The 18228-nt window shown below is 49.0% G+C and overlaps 1 protein-coding gene across 1 annotated transcript in view; it reads right to left on the reverse strand.

The window, feature by feature from the left end:
* plb1 (phospholipase B1) overlaps positions 1-18228 on the reverse strand; it is a 150472-nt gene that overhangs the window by 32147 nt on the left and 100097 nt on the right. The window contains exons 40-45 of the mRNA XM_080193449.1: positions 16402-16483; positions 9890-9994; positions 9681-9776; positions 4786-4857; positions 3433-3510; positions 1715-1775 (exon numbers count right to left, since the gene is read on the reverse strand). Coding sequence (XP_080049575.1) covers positions 1715-1775; positions 3433-3510; positions 4786-4857; positions 9681-9776; positions 9890-9994; positions 16402-16483 — 494 coding nt within the window. The remainder of the gene's footprint in view (positions 1-1714; positions 1776-3432; positions 3511-4785; positions 4858-9680; positions 9777-9889; positions 9995-16401; positions 16484-18228) is intronic.

The following is an 18228-nucleotide window of genomic DNA, read 5'->3' on the forward strand; positions in this document are numbered from 1 at the left end:
AGTGAACCCACCTCATCCCCTGGATTAGATTCCAGTCTGTAATCACTCCCACGTATCCATTATTCTATATATAAACCATCTGAACCCCTCGATTAGATTCCAGTCTGTAATCACTCCCAGGTATGCATTATTCTATATATAAACCATCTGAACCCCTGGGTTAGATTCCAGTCTGTAATCACTCCCAGGTATCCATTATTCTATATATAAACCATCTGAACCCCTGGATTAGATTCCAGTCTGTAATCACTCCCAGGTATCCATTATTCTATATATAAACCATCTGAACCCCTGGATTAGATTCCAGTCTGTAATCACTCCCAGGCATCCATTATTCTATATATAAACCATCTGAACCCCTCGATTCGATTCCAGTCTGTAATCACTTCCAGGTGTCCATTATTCTATATATAAACCATCTGAACCCCTGGATTAGATTCCAGTCTGTAATCACTCCCAGGTATCCATTATTCTATATATAAACCATCTGAATCCCTGGATTAGATTCCAGTCTGTAATCACTCCCAGGTATCCATTATTCTATATATAAACCATCTGAATCCCTGGATTAGATTCCAGTCTATAATCACTCCCAGGTATCCATTATTCTATATATAAACCATCTGAACCCCTCAATTAGATTCCAGTCTGTAATCACTCCCAGGTATCCATTATTCTATATATAAACCATCTAAATCCCTGGATTAGATTCCAGTCTGTAATCACTCCCAGGTATCCATTATTCTATAGATAAACCATCTGAACCCCTCGATTAGATTCCAGTCTGTAATCACTCCCAGGTATCCATTATTCTATATATAAACCATCTGAATCCCTGGATTAGATTCCAGTCTGTAATCACTCCCAGGTATCCATTATTCTATAGATAAACCATCTGAACCCCTCGATTAGATTCCAGTCTGTAATCATTCCCAGGAATCCATTATTCTATATATAAACCATCTGAACCCCTCGATTCGATTCCAGTCTGTAATCACTCCCAGGTATCCATTATTCTATAGATAAACCATCTGAACCCCTCAATTAGATTCCAGTCTGTAATCACTCCCAGGTATCCATTATTCTATATATAAACCATCTGAACCCCTGGATTCGATTCCAGTCTGTAATCACTCCCAGGTATCCATTATTCTATATATAAACCATCTGAACCCCTCGATTAGATTCCAGTCTGTAATCACTCCCAGGTATCCATTATTCTATATATAAACCATCTGAACCCCTCGATTAGATTCCAGTCTGTAATCACTCCCAGGTATCCATTATTCTATATATAAACCATCTGAACCCCTGGATTAGATTCCAGTCTGTAATCACTCCCAGGTATCCATTATTCTATATATAAACCATCTGAACCCCTGGATTAGATTCCAGTCTGTAATCACTCCCAGGTATCCATTATTCTATATATAAACCATCTGAACCCCTCAATTAGATTCCAGTCTGTAATCACTCTCAGGAATCCATTATTCTATATATAAACCATCTGAACCCCTGGATTAGATTCCAGTCTGTAATCACTCCCAGGTATCCATTATTCTATATATAAACCATCCCAATCTTTCAGTTATCCTCTAATGAATCCAATCAGCAACTGACCTCACAAGTTTGGTTAAACGTGAATGTGATTACAGAAAGCGGGGGCCTAAAATAGGTAAATGTGGAAAAGGAAACTAAATCAACTTTTGCTGACCTGATGTTGGTACTGTTTCTGATGGCTCAGTTTCTGAACAAGAGAGATCACTGCCCCAATTCTGAAAGAAAATATATCATCAATTCAGAGGGTTTAGATAGGATTGGGCAGCATGATGGCACAGTGGTTAGCACTGCTGCCCCACAGCGCCAGGGACTTGGGTCCGATTCCTGGCTTGGGTCGCTGTCTGCGTGGAGTTTGCACATTCTCCTTGTGTCTGCGTGGGTTTCCTCTGGGTGCTCTGGTTTCCTCCCACACTCTAAAGATGTGTGTGTTAGGTGGATTGGCCACGCTAGATTGTCCCTTAGTGTCCCGAGATGTGTAGGTTAGAGGGATTAGCAGGGTAAAATGTGTGGGGTTGTGGGGATAGGCTCCGGGGTGAGATTATTGTCGACGCAGACTCAAAGAGTCAAATATCCTCCTTCTGCACTGTAGGGATTCTATGAATATCTGGCAATTCAGGTGCTTGTAGAACCACAGAATTCCTACAGTGCAGAAAGAAGCCTCCAGCACCAATGGAGTCAGCAATCACAAGTGTGAAGGAGCATGAAACAGCATCCCAACCAGGTCGTCCTCTCTGCCCTACCCCAGTTACCCCACCCATTTAGCACAGCCACTCCACCTAATCTGCACATTTTCGGACTGTGGGAGGAAACCAGAGCACTTGGAGGAAACCCATGCAGACACAGGGAGAAAGTGCAAACTCCACACAGACAGTGACCCAAGAATGGAATGGAACCCAAATCCCTGGCGCAGTGAGGCAGCAGTGCCAACCACTGTGCCACCACGCACTTGCTGAAGCCATGCAACAGGCTCGACAAACCTTATCATTCACTCTTCAAAATCAGCATCTTCTGTGGAGGTGGTTGCAAGTATATATCCTAATGTTGGCCCCAAATCCACAGCTTTTTAAATTCCTTCATACGATGTGGTCCTCTCTTGAGACCACATGAAATGAATCAAATTGGCCGATAGCTGTGAAGCTGGAGATTTCCAGAGGAGGCCGAGATGGACCATCCACTCGGCACTTCTGGCTGAAGGTTGTTGCGAATGCTTTAACTTTACTTTGATGAGCGGGGCTCTTCTATCATTGAGGATGGAGATATTTGTGGAGCCTCGTCCTCCAGTGAATTGTTTAACCATCCATCACCATTCAGAGCTGGATGTGGTAGGACTGCAGAGCTTCGATCTGAGCCATTAGTTGTGGGATCTCTTAGCTCTGTGTACTATTGCTGCTGAAGCAGCCTGGCACACAAGTCATTCTGAGTTGTAACTTCATCAGGTTGACACCTCATTTTCAGATAGGCCTGTTGCTCCTGGCATCCCCTCCTGCACCTTTTAGGGAGAAACTGTCCACTGCACTCTTTAGGGAGAAGCTGGTATAATGTACTTAATTTTTTCAGAAAGATTTTAATAAAGTTCCACATATGAGACTTTTACAAACATTTCAGATTTAGAATTATGAGCAAATTAAACTGTTGGATTAAATGCTGTCTTTGAAGTAAAATGCTAACATTGGAGTCAGTAAAAGTAATCACTTGCAATTTAAACCAAATAGTATGGAAAGGATCATTCTGACAATATCTGCTCAACATGCTGTTTGGATTGTAATGGTAATTGTTAAATAGTTTTTCTATTCACTCAGCCACCCCACAACCTTTAATTTATTACAATGAGAATTTATTGCAAAACATACAGCGATTAAATGGTGAGATTACCTTAGGGGGTTTGATTGTTGGATCCGATCCTGGGTGAATATAATTGCTATTCTTAGAAGTTCTAAGAAAGGGTTGATCCTGTAATGGAATAAAGAAATGCAAATAGCCTCATGAGTCCTTCGAACAATAAAATATATGGACCAGAACATAATTCATATAAAAGCTTCTCATTGTAAGTAAAAGATACAAAAGTCTGAGGTCACGTACCAATCTACTCAAGAACAGCTTCTTCCCTGCTGCCATCAGATTTTTGAATGGACCTTCCTTGCATTAAATTGATCTTTCGCTAAACCCTAGCTATGATTGTAACACTGCATTCTACACTCTCTCTTTTCCTTCTCTATGTTTTGCCTGTATATCATGGAAGAAACAATACTTTTCATTGTATACTAATACATGTGACAATAATAAGTCAAACCAAATCAAATGAAGCTTCTCCATGTCCTGGAGATCGATTCAGTGTATCGTTTCCGTTTTAAAACTTTTGTTCCTCATATATAGATAGATAGAGTCCCTATAGTTGCAGTTGTAAATGCGCCTAGTTGCAGTTGTAAATGTGCCTAGTTTGGGGGCGTTTAAGAGATTGGTGGATAGGTTTATGGACGAAAAGGGATTGGTTTAGATTAGTGGGTCAATGTTTTTTTTTAAAAATAAGACTGGTCGGCGCAACATTGTGGGCCGAAGGGCCTGTTCTGCGCTGTAATGTTCTATGTTCTATGTTCTATGTTCTAAGGAGGCCATTCGGCCCATTGAGACTGCACCGACCATAATCCCACCCAGGCCTTATTCCCATAAACCCACATCTTTACCCCACAAATCCCCCTGACACTAAGGGTCAATTTCATGGCTAATCAATCTCACCCACACATCTTTGGACCGTGGGAGGAAACCAGAGCACCCGGAGGAAACCCACGCAGACATGGGGAGAAAGTGCAAACTCCACACAGACAGTGACCCGAGGCCAGATTTGAATCTGGGTCATAAGAACACAAGAGTTAATGCTAATGAGTCGAATATAACTCTTCTTTGGAATTGCTGAAGTCTCCTAGCGAGCTCCACCCTCCAGCTCTGCTGTCCATCCCTTATCCTGTACTAACCTCTCCTCCCACCAGCCTCCTCGTGACCCTTTCCCCATTTTATTAATTTCAAAATCCTCCTTTTTGAAAAATCCCATCAAGGCATTGCTCTATCCAACCTCCCCAACTCCTCTTACCTTTGTATGAATGAAACAGGAAGCTATTGTCCTCCATGCTTTTGTATACTCAAAAAAAGTGCAATGTTTGGACACATTTCTCTAGTCCCCCCACCCACCCCTCCCCCCAGCCCCCACACAGCAGCGTGTACAATTCTTACCTGGGATGGGCAACTCAGAGAGATATTTGCTGTAACATCTTGAAAACTGGACTTTTTACCAACAGGCTGTAACTGTGGGGGAAATAAAAACAGTTACTTTTTTTGCTCGGTGTAAATTTGATTTATTTTCTCTCCATCTCTTTAAAGCTCTCTGTGCCACATAGAACCAGATGGTAGCCTGATTCATACTGAAAGCCTGGTAATTATTCTCTCACAATCACAAATACTGATAGAATTCACTGCTTAACTACTTTTATCCATATATTCCCATAGAAACTGGAAGCAGGAATTGGCCATTCAGCCTTTCAAGCTCGCTCTGCCATTCGTTTTGATCATGGTTGATTATCAAATTCAATATCCTGATCCCCCCTTCTCCCATATCCTTTGATCCCTTCAGCCCCAAGAGTTATATCTAATTTCTTCTTGAAATCACACAGCGTTTTGGCCTCAACTGCATTCTGTGGTAGTGGATTCCACTCATTCACCATCCTCTGGGTGAAGACATTTCTCCTCACCTCAATTCTAAAAGATTTACCCCTTATCCTCAAGCTATGACCCCTAGTTCTGGACTCCCCCACCATTAGGAACTCTCTTTTTAAACCTACCCTGTCTAATCATGTTAGAATTTATAAGTTTCTATGAAATCCCCTCTCACTCTTCTAAATACCAGTGAATATAATTCTAACCGACCTAGTCTCTCCTCATAAGGCAGACCTGCCATCCCAGGAATCAGCCTGGTAAACCTTCACTGTGCTCTCTCTGTAGCAAAAACTCCCACCCCTTAATTATTGCTCCTCTCCTTGTGTGAGCTGGGACAAAGAACAAAGAACAAAGAAAATTACAACACAGGAACAGGCCCTTTGGCCCTCCAAGCCTGCACCGACCATGCTGCCCAACTTAACTAAAACTCCCTACCCTGCCAGGGACTATATCCCTCTATTCCCATCCCTTTCGTGTACTTGTCAAGACGCCCCTTAAAAGTCACTACCATATTCGCTTCCACTATCTCGCCCCCAGCACTGAGTTCCAGAGGTTCCACTCTCTGCGTAAAAAAATCTGCCTCCTTTAAACTTTGTCCCTCGCACCTTAAACCTGTGCCCCCTAGTAATTGACTCTTCTATCCTGGGAAAAAGCTTCTGACTATCCGCTCTGTCCATGCCTCTCATAATCTTGTAAACCTCTATCAGGTCACCCCTCAACCTCCATCGTTCCAGTGAGAACAAACCAAGTTTCTCCAACCCCTCCTCATAGCTAATGCTGTCCATACCAGGCAACATTCTGGTAAATCTTTTCTGAACCTCTCCAAAGCTTCCACATCCTTCTGATAGTGTGGCAACCAGAATTGAACACAATATTCCAAGTGTGGCCTAACTAAGGTTCTATGAATCTGGAGTTCAGTTGGAAACGCAATCGCCTCAAGACTGTGAGCTCAAGAATCACTCACGACACTCAAGCACAAATATCTAGGCTGATTCTTCACTCAGGAAGTAAGGCACTATGCCATCGTGCTGCATGGGCAGTGGTTAACACTGCTGCTTCATAGTGCCAGAGACCTGCATTCAATTCCCGCTTGGGTCACTGTCTGCGCGGAGTCTGCATGTTCTCCCCATGTCTGCAAGGGTTTCCTCGGTGCTCCGGTTTCCTCCCTCAGTCTGAAAGTGCCATTGGCCATGCTAAGTTCTCTCGCAGAACAGGCGCCGGCGTGTGGCGACTAGGGGATTTTCACAGTAACTTCATTGCAGCGTTAAGGTAAGTCTATTTGTGATGCTGATAAATAAATAAATAAACTTGTTGGAAGTGTTGCCATCTGGATGAGATATTAAACCCTCTGCTCTCTCAAGTGAGTGGCCATGATGTGGAGATGCCACCGTTAGACTGAGGTGGGTACAGTAAGAAGTCTCACAACACCAGGTTAAAGTCCAACAGGTTTATTTGGAATCACGAGCTTTCAGAGCACTGCTCCTTCACCAGGTGAATGGAACAGACTGCCTGGCACTCTTCTGAAGAAGAATGTTTTGAAATCTGGTGAACGTCCATTTCTTAAACAACATCAGTGAAAAATGGGATAATCTGTGTATTTTCTACACACTGACCCATTTTTGACCCACTTTCCTGTCCTCTTTATGTTCTTCTTCATTCTCTCACATTTTTTTAGTTTTCCACTTTCCCCTTTTTGTTGCGCAGAGCAAACCTTGGCATTGTTCACTCCGTGCCAATCTTCATCCTTTCGATCTAGTTGTTACTTACTGCCATCTCTCACTGTTTCCTGACTTCTGGCACCCACAGTTACAATGATTCTTCACATCCTCTTAAAGATCGGCTGTGCCTGAGTTCCCAACTGGCCATCTGGCTCCTTAAGCATAATACCCGGAGTGAAATCTAGTCCACGCCAGCGGAGCTTAGGAATTAGGAGCGGAAGTAGGCAAGGTCAGTCCTTCGAGCCTGCTCCACCATTCTATCATAGAAACATAGGAGCAGGAGGAGGCCATTTGGCCCTTCGAGCCTGCTCTGTCATTCACTGCGATCATGGCTGATCATCTAACTCAATAGCCTAATCCTGCTTTCTCCCCATAACCTTTGATCCCATTTGCCCCAAGTGTTATATCCAGCCGTCTCTTGACTGCATTGAATGTCTTGCCATCAACTACTTCCTGTGATAATGAATTCCACAGGCTCACCACTCTTTGGGTGAAGAAATGTCTCCTCATCTCTGTCCTAAATGGTCTACCCTGAATCCTTAGACTGTGACTCCTGGTTCTGGACTCCCCCACCAATCAGGTCATGGCTGATCTCTCCCTGATCTCAAATCCACCTCCCCAGCTGTTCCCTGTATCCCCCGATCCCAATTTTGTTTTAGAAATATATCTATCTCTTTCTTGGAACCATTCAATAATTCAGAGTCCACCACGTTATGGGGCAGCGAGTTCCATAAATTCATTACCCTCTGTGAGAGGGTAGTGAATGGCTATATCATAGAAGACAGAAGACAGAGGGTGGTGGTGGATGGAAAATTTTCAGACTGGAGACCAGTTACCAGCAGTGTACCACAGGGATCATTGCTGGGTTCTCTGCTATTTGTGATTATTATCAACAACTTGGAGGAGGGGGCTGAAGGGTGGGTTAGTAAATTTGTTGATGACGCCAAGATTGGTGGAGTAGTGAATGAGGTGGAGGGCTCCTGTAGGCTGCAAAGAGACATTGATAGGATGCAGAGCTAGGCCGAAAAGTGACAGATGGAGTTTAACCCTGTTAAGTGTGAGGTGATTCATTTTGGTAGGACAAACTTGAATGTGGATTACAGGGTCAACAGCAGGGCTCCGCGGAATGTGGAGAAACAGAGAGATCTTGGGGTTCATATCCTCAGATCTCTGAAGGTTGCCACTCAAGTGGATAGAGCTGTAAGAAGGCTTATAGTGTGTTAGCGTTTATTAACGGGGGTTTGAGTTTAAGAGCTGTGGGGTTATGCTGCAACTGTACAGGACCTTGGTGAGACCACATTTAGAATATTGTGTTCAGTTCTGGTCATCTCACTATAAGATGAATGTGGAAGCATTGGAGAGAGTGCAGAGGAGATTTACCAGGATGCTGCCTGGTTTGGAGGGTAGGTCTTATGAGGAAAGGTTGAGGGAGCTGGGGCTTTTCTCTTTAGAGCGGGAGGAGGATGAGGGGTGACTTAATAGAGGTTTATAAGATGATGGGAGGGATAGATAGAGTGGATGTTCAGAGATTATTTCCTCGGGTGGATGTAGCTATTACTAGGGGGCATAACTATAAGGTTCATGGTAGGAGATATAGGAGGGATTGCTGAGATAAATTTCAGACAGTGGTTGGGGTGTGGAATGGACTGCCTGCTGTGATAGTGGAGTCGGACACTTTAGGAACTTTCAAGTGGTTATTAGATAGACACATGGAGCACTCCAGAATGATAGGGAGTGGGATAGATTGATCTTGGTTTCGGACAAAGCTTGGCACAGCATCGAGGGCCGAAAGGCCTGTACTGTTCTTTGTTTCTTTGTAGAAGTATTTCCTCCTCATCTCAGTTTTAGATCCACCGCCTCGCAACCTGTACCTGTGACCACTTGTCCTAGGTTGCCCCATGAGAGGAAATATTTGGTCTGTGTTTACTTTATCAATCCCTTTAAAAATTTTACCTCGATTAGATCCCCTTTCATCCTTCTAAACTCCAGCCAGTACAAGCCCAAACTGTTTAGTCTATCCTCATACGTCTACCCTTCCATCCCCGGAATCATGGCACCCTAGCCAGCTGACCACTGTGGATGGACTGCAGAGTGAGTTAGGTATGAGCTGCTGAGTATTAACAATGGCGACTTGCATTTGGATAACATCTTCAAAGCAGGAAAGCATCCCAAGACTCTTGAAAGAAGTGCTATCAAATAATATTTGATGCCATGCCACACAAAGGAATATCAGGGCAGACAAACAAAAGAGGTGGATTTTAAGAAGCATCTTACAATGGGAAAGAGAGAGAGAGAGGCGGAGAGGTTTAGAATGATAGAATCTCTTAATGTAGGAGGCCATTTGGCCCATCAAGTCTGCACCAACCACAAACCCACCCAGGCCCTATTCCCATAGCACCATATATTTACCCTGCTAATCCCTTAACATGAGGGTCAATTTAGCATGGCCAATCAACCAAACCCACACATCTTTAAGGCATGAATTCCAAAGCTTAGGGTCTAGGCAGCCAGCCAGCCTTGGTGGAGAGATTCAATTAGAGGTCAGCATTGAAGGAGTGCAGAAATCTCAGAGGGCTGAAGAAGGTTCAGAGATAGAGAGCACCGAGGCAACGGAGAGATTTGAAAACAGGGACGAGAGTATGGAAATTCAGGCCTGCGCCTGAACTGTAGCCTATGCAGGTCAGTGAATATACCTACCATGTTGTTCCAGAGAGCTCTTGACATCTGTGTGTGGAACTTCCTGTTTAGATGGAAACAGTCTGGGGCAAAGAATGAGATGTCTGGTCGTCCATTCTGGAATTCGAAAGGTAAAGTATATCAGTAGTGTGAGATGGAGCTGGATATTCTGGGAGCAGTGGGAGAATGTCCCATCCTGCATTTAGAGACATGAAAACAGTCGCACTTACTTCCAAGATAGGGATTTCCACATGGCGAAGGAAGGGCTGTAACACGACAGTGAAATCTTCTCGAGCATCGTACTTGCCTGATTCAACAAGTTTCTGAGTGCTGCGCTGAGGTGGCAGGGGAACGAGAAAGAAATGAATAAATGCTCGTTACAAATCGAGAAAACTCTGTTCACTATTGAACTCATAATTGTGAGTAAGAAGGGAGTCAGCAGAACTCCTCCCCTGCAGTTTATACTCTTATATACTCATCTTGAAATAAATTAAAGGTGAAATCTCAACCCTAATGATATCTTAAATATAATCCTTTATGTATCTCTGTCGAGTGATGTCTGGAACTAAAAAAAAATTTACTTCACTGAGATGTAATTTGTTTTCCTGAGTGAGGACTTGGGTCAAACAATTGTAGTCAAAGACTAATGTCAGTGGGCGCAGGACGCTGCCAACTGAATATTAACACCAACAGCAAACCCAATCTAAGCCTCAACCCCAACACCAACCCCAGCCCCAATCCCAACACCAACCCCAGCCCCAATCCCAACACCAACCCCAGCCCCAATCCCAACACCAACCCCAGCCCCAATCCCAACACCAATCCCAGCCCCAATCCCAACACCAACCCCAGCTCCAATTCGAATCCCAATCCGAGCCACAACTCCAACACCAATCCCAGCCCCAATCCCAACACCAATCCCAGCCCCAACCCCAACACCAATCCCAGCCCCAATCCCAACACCAACCCTAGCCCCAATCCCAACACCAACCCCAGCTCCAATTCGAATCCCAATCCGAGCCACAACTCCAACACTAACCTCAGAACAACCCCAACCCAACCCCAGCCCCAATCCCAACCCCAACCCCAACCCCAATCCCAACCCCAGCCCCAATCACAATCCCAACCCCAGCCCCAATCACAACCCCAAACCCAGCCCCAATCCCAAAACCAACCCCGGCCCTAATCCCAACCCGAACCCCAGCCCCAATCCCAACACCAACCCCAGCTCCAATTCGAATCCCAATCCGAGCCACAACTCCAACACTAACCTCAGAACAACCCCAACCCAACCCCAACCCCAATCCCAACCCCAGCCCCAATCCCAAACCCAACCCCAATCCCAACCCCAGCCCCAATCACAACCCCAGCCCCAATCCCAATCCCAATCCCAACCCCAGCCCCAATCCCAACCCCAGCCCCAATCGCAATCCCAACCCCAGCCCCAATCCCAACTCCAGCCCCAATCCCAACCCCAGCCCCAATCCCAATCCCAACCCCAGCCCCAATCCCAACCCCAGCCCCAATCACAATCCCAACCCCAGCCCCAATCCCAGCCCCAGCCCCAATCCCAATCCCAACCCCAGCCCCAATCACAATCCCAACCCCAGCCCCAATCCCAACCCCAGCCCCAATCCCAACCCCAGCCCCAATCACAATCCCAACCCCAGCCCCAATCACAATCCCAACCCCAGCCCCAATCGCAATCCCAACCCCAGCCCCAATCCCAACCCCAGCCCCAATCGCAATCCCAACCCCAGCCCCAATCCCAATCCCAGCCCCAATCGCAATCCCAACCCCAGCCCCAATCACAATCCCAACCCCAGCCCCAATCCCAACCCCAGCCCCAGCCCCAATCCCAATCCCAGCCCCAATCACAATCCCAACCCCAGCCCCAGCCCCAATCCCAGCCCCAATCGCAATCCCAACCCCAGCCCCAATCACAATCCCAGCCCCAGCCCCAATCCCAACCCCAGCCCCAATCGCAATCCCAACCCCAGCCCCAATCACAATCCCAACCCCAGCCCCAATCCCAATCCCAGCCCCAATCACAATCCCAACCCCAGCCCCAATCCCAACCCCAGCCCCAATCCCAACCACAGCCCCAATCCCAACCCCAGCCCCAATCCCAACCCCAGCCCCAATCACAATCCCAACCCCAGCCCCAATCCCAACCCCAACCCCAATCCCAACCCCAGCCCCAATCACAATCCCAACCCCAGCCCCAATGACAATCCCAACTCCAGCCCCAATCACAATCCCAACCCCAGCCCCAATCACAATCCCAACCCCAGCCCCAATCACAATCCCAACCCCAGCCCCAATCCCAACCCCAGCCCCAATCACAATCCCAACCCAAGCCCCAATCACAATCCCAACCCCAGCCCCAATCACAATCCCAACCCCAGCCCCAATCACAATCCCAACCCCAGCCCCAATCCCAACCCCAGCCCCAGCCCCAATCCCAGCCCCAATCACAATCCCAACCCCAGCCCCAATCCCAACCCCAGCCCCAATCACAATCCCAACCCCAGCCCCAATCCCAACCCCAGCCCCAATCACAATCCCAACCCCAGCCCCAATCACAATCCCAACCCCAGCCCCAATCGCAATCCCAACCCCAGCCCCAATCACAATCCCAACCCCAGCCCCAATCACAATCCCAGCCCCAGCCCCAATCCCAACCCCAGCCCCAAACACAATCCCAACCCCAGCCCCAATCACAATCCCAGCCCCAATACCAATCCCAGCCCCAACCCCAACACCAATCCCAGCCCCAACCCCAACACCAATCCCAGCCCCAATCCCAACATCAATCCCAGCACCAATCCCAACACCAATCCCAAACCCAGCCCCAATCGCAACCCCAGCCCCAATCGCAATCCCAACCCCAGCTCCAATCATAACCCCAACCCCAGCCCCAATCGCAACCCCAACCCCAACCCCAGCCCCAACACCAGTCCCAAACCCAGCCCCAACGCCAATCCCAAACCCAGCCCCAATCACAATCCCAACCCCAGCCCCAATCACAATCCCAGCCCCAATCACAATCCCAACCCCAGCCCCAATCGCAATCCCAACCCCAGCCCCAACGTCAATCCCAAACCCAGCCCCAACCCCAATCCCAACCCCAGCCCCAATCGCAATCCCAACCCCAGCCCCAATCGCAATCCCAACCCCAGCCCCAATCACAATCCCAACCCCAACCCCAATCCCAACCCCAGCCCCAATCGCAACCCCAACCCCAACCCCAATCCCAACCAGCCCCAATCCCAACCCCAGCCCCAATCGCAATCCCAACCCCAACCCCAATCCCAACCCCAGCCCCAATCGCAATCCCAACCCCAGCCCCAATCCCAACCCCAGCCCCAATCGCAATCCCAACCTCAGCCCCAATCCCAACCCCAGCCCCAATCGCAATCCCAACCCCAGCCCCAATCCCAACCCCAGCCCCAATCGCAACCCCAGCCCCAGCCCCAATCCCAACCCCAGCCCCAATCACAATCCCAACCCCAGCCCCAATCACAATCCCAACCCCAGCCCCAGCCCCAATCCCAACCCCAATCACAATCCCAACCCCAGCCCCAATCCCAACCCCAGCCCCAATCACAATCCCAACCACAGCCCCAATCCCAACCCCAGCCCCAATCCCAATCCCAACCCCAGCCCCAATCCCAACCCCAGCCCCAATCACAATCCCAGCCCCAGCCCCAATCACAATCCCAACCCCAACCCCAATCCCAACCCCAGCCCCAATCGCAATCCCAACCCCAGCCCCAATCACAATCCCAGCCCCAGCCCCAATCACAATCCCAACCCCAGCCCCAATCCCAATCCCAGCCCCAGCCCCAATCCCAACCCCAGCCCCAATCCCAATCCCAACCCCAGCCCCAATCCCAACCCCAGCCCCAATCACAATCCCAACCCCAGCCCCAATCCCAACCCCAGCCCCAATCGCAATCCCAACCCCAGCCCCAATCCCAACCCCAGCCCCAATCACAATCCCAGCCCCAGCCCCAATCACAATCCCAACCCCAGCCCCAATCACAATCCCAACCACAGCCCCAATCCCAACCCCAGCCCCAATCGCAATCCCAACCCCAGCCCCAATCCCAACCCCAGCCCCAATCCCAACCCCAGCCCCAATCACAATCCCAACCCCAGCCCCAATCACAATCCCAACCCCAGCCCCAATCACAATCCCAACCCCAGCCCCAATCCCAACCCCAGCCCCAATCACAATCCCAACCCCAACCCCAGCCCCAATCACAATCCCAACCCCAGCCCCAATCCCAACCCCAGCCCCAATCACAATCCCAACCCCAGCCCCAATCCCAACCCCAGCCCCAATCACAATCCCAACCCCAGCCCCAATCGCAATCCCAACCCCAGCCCCAATCCCAACCCCAGCCCCAATCCCAACCCCAGCCCCAATCACAATCCCAACCCCAGCCCCAATCACAATCCCAACCCCAGCCCCAATCCCAACCCCAGCCCCAATCACAATCCCAACCCCAGCCCCAATCGCAATCCCAACCCCAGCCCCAATCACAATCCCAACCCCAGCCCCAATCCCAACCCCAGCCCCAATCACAATCCCAACCCCAGCCCCAATCCCAACCCCAGCCCCAATCACAACCCCAGCCCCAATCACAATCCCAACCCCAGCCCCAATCACAATCCCAACCCCAGCCCCAATCACAATCCCAGCCCCAATAGCAATCCCAACCCCAGCCCCAATCCCAACCCCAGCCCCAATCACAATCCCAACCCCAGCCCCAATCACAATCCCAGCCCCAATACCAATCCCAGCCCCAACCCCAACACCAATCCCAGCCCCAATCCCAATATCAATCCCAGCACCAATCCCAACACCAATCCCAAACCCGGCCCCAATCGCAACCCCAGCCCCAATCGCAATCCCAACACCAGCTCCAATCATAACCCCAACCCCAGCCCCAATCTCAACCCCAACCCCAACCCCAGCCCCAACACCAGTCCCAAACCCAGCCCCAATCGCAATCCCAACCCCAGCTCCAATCATAACCCCAGCCCCAACGTCAATCCTAACCCCAGCCCCAACGCCAATCCCAAACCCAGCCCCAATCGCAATCCCAACCCCAGCCCCAGCCCCAATCCCAGCCCCAATCACAATCCCAACCCCAGCCCCAATCACAATCCCAACCCCAGCCCCAATCGCAATCCCAACCCCAGCTCCAATCATAACCCCAGCCCCAACGTCAATCCCAAACCCAGCCCCAATGCCAATCCCAAACCCAGCCCCAACCCCAATCCCAACCCCAGCCCCAATCGCAATCCCAACCCCAGCCCCAACGTCAATCCCAAACCCAGCCCCAACCCCAATCCCAACCCCAGCCCCAATCGCAATCCCAACCCCAGCCCCAATCGCAATCCCAACCCCAACCCCAATCCCAACCCCAGCCCCAATCGCAATCCCAACCCCAGCCCCAATCCCAACCCCAGCCCCAATCGCAATCCCAACCCCAGCCCCAATCCCAACCCCAGCCCCAATCGCAATCCCAACCCCCGCCCCAATCCCAACCCCAGCCCCAATCACAATCACAACCCCCGCCCCAATTGCAACCCCAACCCCAGCCCCAATCGCAATCCCAACCCCAGCCCCAATCGCAATCCCAACCCCAGCCCCAATCGCAATCCCAACCCCAGCCCCAATCGCAATCCCAGCCCCAATCGCAGCCCCAGCCCCAATCCCAACCCCAGCCCCAGCCCCAATCGCAACCCCAGCCCAATCCCAACCCCAGCCCAATCCCAAACCCAGCCCCAATCGCAACCCCAGCCCAATCCCAACCCCAGCTCCAATCGCAACCCCAGCCCCAATCGCAACCCCAACTGAAATCCCAACCTCAAACCCAATCCCAATCCCAATCCCAGCCCCAATCGCAACCCCAGCCCCAACCCCAACCCCAACATCAACCCCAGCCCCAACCCCAATACCAACCCCAACCCCAACCCCAACACCAACCCCAGCCCCAATCCCAACACCAATCTCAGCCCCAACCCCAACACCAATCCCAGTCCCAACCCCAACACCAATCCCAGCCCCACCCCCAATACCAATCCCAGCCCCAACCCCAACACCAATCCCAGCCCCAATCCCAACATCAATCCCAGCACCAATCCCAACACCAATCCCAAACCCAGCCCCAATCGCAACCCCAGCCCCAATCGCAATCCCAACCCCAGCTCCAATCATAACCCCAACCCCAGCCCCAATCGCAACCCCAACCCCAACCCCAGCCCCAACGCCAATCCCAAACCCAGCCCCAACGCCAATCCCAAACCCAGCCCCAATCGCAATCCCAACCCCAGCTCCAATCATAACCCCAGCCCCAACGTCAATCCCAAACCCAGCCCCAACGCCAATCCCAAACCCAGCCCCAACGCCAATCCCAAACCCAGCCCCAATCGCAACCCCAACCCCAGCCCCAATTGTAACCCCAAACCCCAGTCCCAATCATAACCCCAAACCCAACACCAGCACAACAACAACAGCAGTAGCATCATAATATCAACCCCAACACTAACACCAGCACCAATACTGGCACATCACTCAGCACCAATATTGGCACATCACCAGTACCAATACTGGCACATCACTCAGCACCAATATTGGCACATCACCAGTACCAATACTGGCACATCGCCCAGTACCGATACTGGCACACCACCAGCATCAGCCAATAACAATGATGCGAGTTACCTGATAGGCAGTGTTTGCTTCAGTCATCATCTGTAACTCTGGAGAGTTTTCTGCGGGTTCCACCATACAGTAACACAGCATTCTATCAGGAAACAACAGAAAAATCATTTGCGGCGGCTTCGGGGGTTTTTGTTTCGTTTATTCCTTTGGGCTTCAGCAGCAGCAACTACTCTGATATGGAAGCGCAGTGTGGCTATACTCTGGAGTGTGTCCTCTATCCCCGCACTCTCTGTGTCAATTTGAAATATCCAGGATTTGTGAGTCCGCACACTCTCTACTGAAAGATGACACCTAACAAGAAGAAATGGCTTCAGTGGTGGAAGGGTTGATAGCCACATGGATTTCAAAGAATCAAAGATAATATGAGGTAAGAGCTCTTTATGTAGATCCCATCAGGAATGCACTGTCGGAAAGGGTGGTGGAAGCAGATTGAATAACATTCAAAAGAGAGTGGGATAAATAATGTGAATAAAGTACACGGCTATGGGAAAAGAATAGAAACAGTGGGATTAGCTGGATGGTCCGATCAAAGAGCTGGCATAGGGCTGAATGGCCTTCTAGTGCTTTATCGTTTTCTGACTCTAGGAATAGAGCTGTTTTACTGCAATTGTACAGGGCATTGGTAAGGCCACACCTGGAGAATTGTGTGCAGTTTTGGCAACCTTATCTGAGGAAGGATGTCCTTGCTATAAAAGGGAGTACAGCAAAGGTTTACCAGGCTGATTCCTGGGATGGCAGCTCTGTCATATGAGGAGAGACTAAGCCGGTTGGCATTATATTCATTGGAGTTTAGAAAAGTGAGAGGGGATCTCATTGAATCTTATAAAATTCTAACAAGGTTTACTCAGAAAGAATGTTCCTGATGGTAGGGGAGTCCAGATCTAGGGGGGTCACAGTTTGAGGATAAGGGGTAAACCTCTTAGAACTGAGGTGAGGAGAAATTTCTCCACCCAAACGATGGTGAATGTGTGGCATTCACTACCACAGAATGTAGCTGAGGCCAAAACGTTGTCTGATTTCATGAAGAAATTAGATATAGCACCCTCTTGGGGCAGAAGGGATCAAGGAATATCGGGGGAAGGCAGGATTAGATATTGAATTCGATGATCAGCCATGATTATAATGAATGCAGACCAGGCTCGAAGGGCTAAATGGCCTACTCCTGCTTTGAGTTTGTGTGTTTCTATTCTTAAGTTATTTCTCCCTGTCAGAAGGAGACTGAATAAGTGTTCGATTGCAACATGGAGCAGTCTTCAATCCAATGATTTACTGAACTTGCGTGAATGAACAGCATATAGTTTGAAAGATATTTTCCAGAGCTGGTAGAAACAGCAACAATAAAGGATTAATCCTGTTTTCTCTATGGGAGCTCTACGATAGGAGATAACTTTCTTTATTTTAAGTGTTAAAACAAAAAAAAAATTAAAATGAAAGAATTAAAAGTTTATTTATTGGTGTCACAAATCAGCTTATCCTAACACTGCAATAAAGTTACTGTGAAAATCCCCTAGTGGCCACATTCCGGTACCTGTTCAGGTACACTGAGGGAGAATTTAAGCATGGTCAATACATCTAACCACCAAATCTTTCAGATTGTGGGAGAAACCGGGGCACCTGGAGGAAACCCACCCAGACACGGGGAGAACATGCAGACACCATACAGACAGTGACCCGAGCCAGGAATGGAACTTAGATCCCTGGCTAACCACTGTGCCACCATGCTGTCCCTGCTTACAAGAAAAAGCATTCTTATACCTTTCTCCATAACAATATTGATATGCAAGATTCTGATTAAACCCTGTTACTCTAAGTTCTGTTTTTGTCACA

This window comes from Carcharhinus amblyrhynchos, chromosome 7 (genome assembly GCF_965287045.1).
Source record: "Carcharhinus amblyrhynchos chromosome 7, sCarAmb.v2.hapA, whole genome shotgun sequence".
NCBI classification, from domain to species: Eukaryota; Metazoa; Chordata; class Chondrichthyes; order Carcharhiniformes; family Carcharhinidae; genus Carcharhinus; species Carcharhinus amblyrhynchos.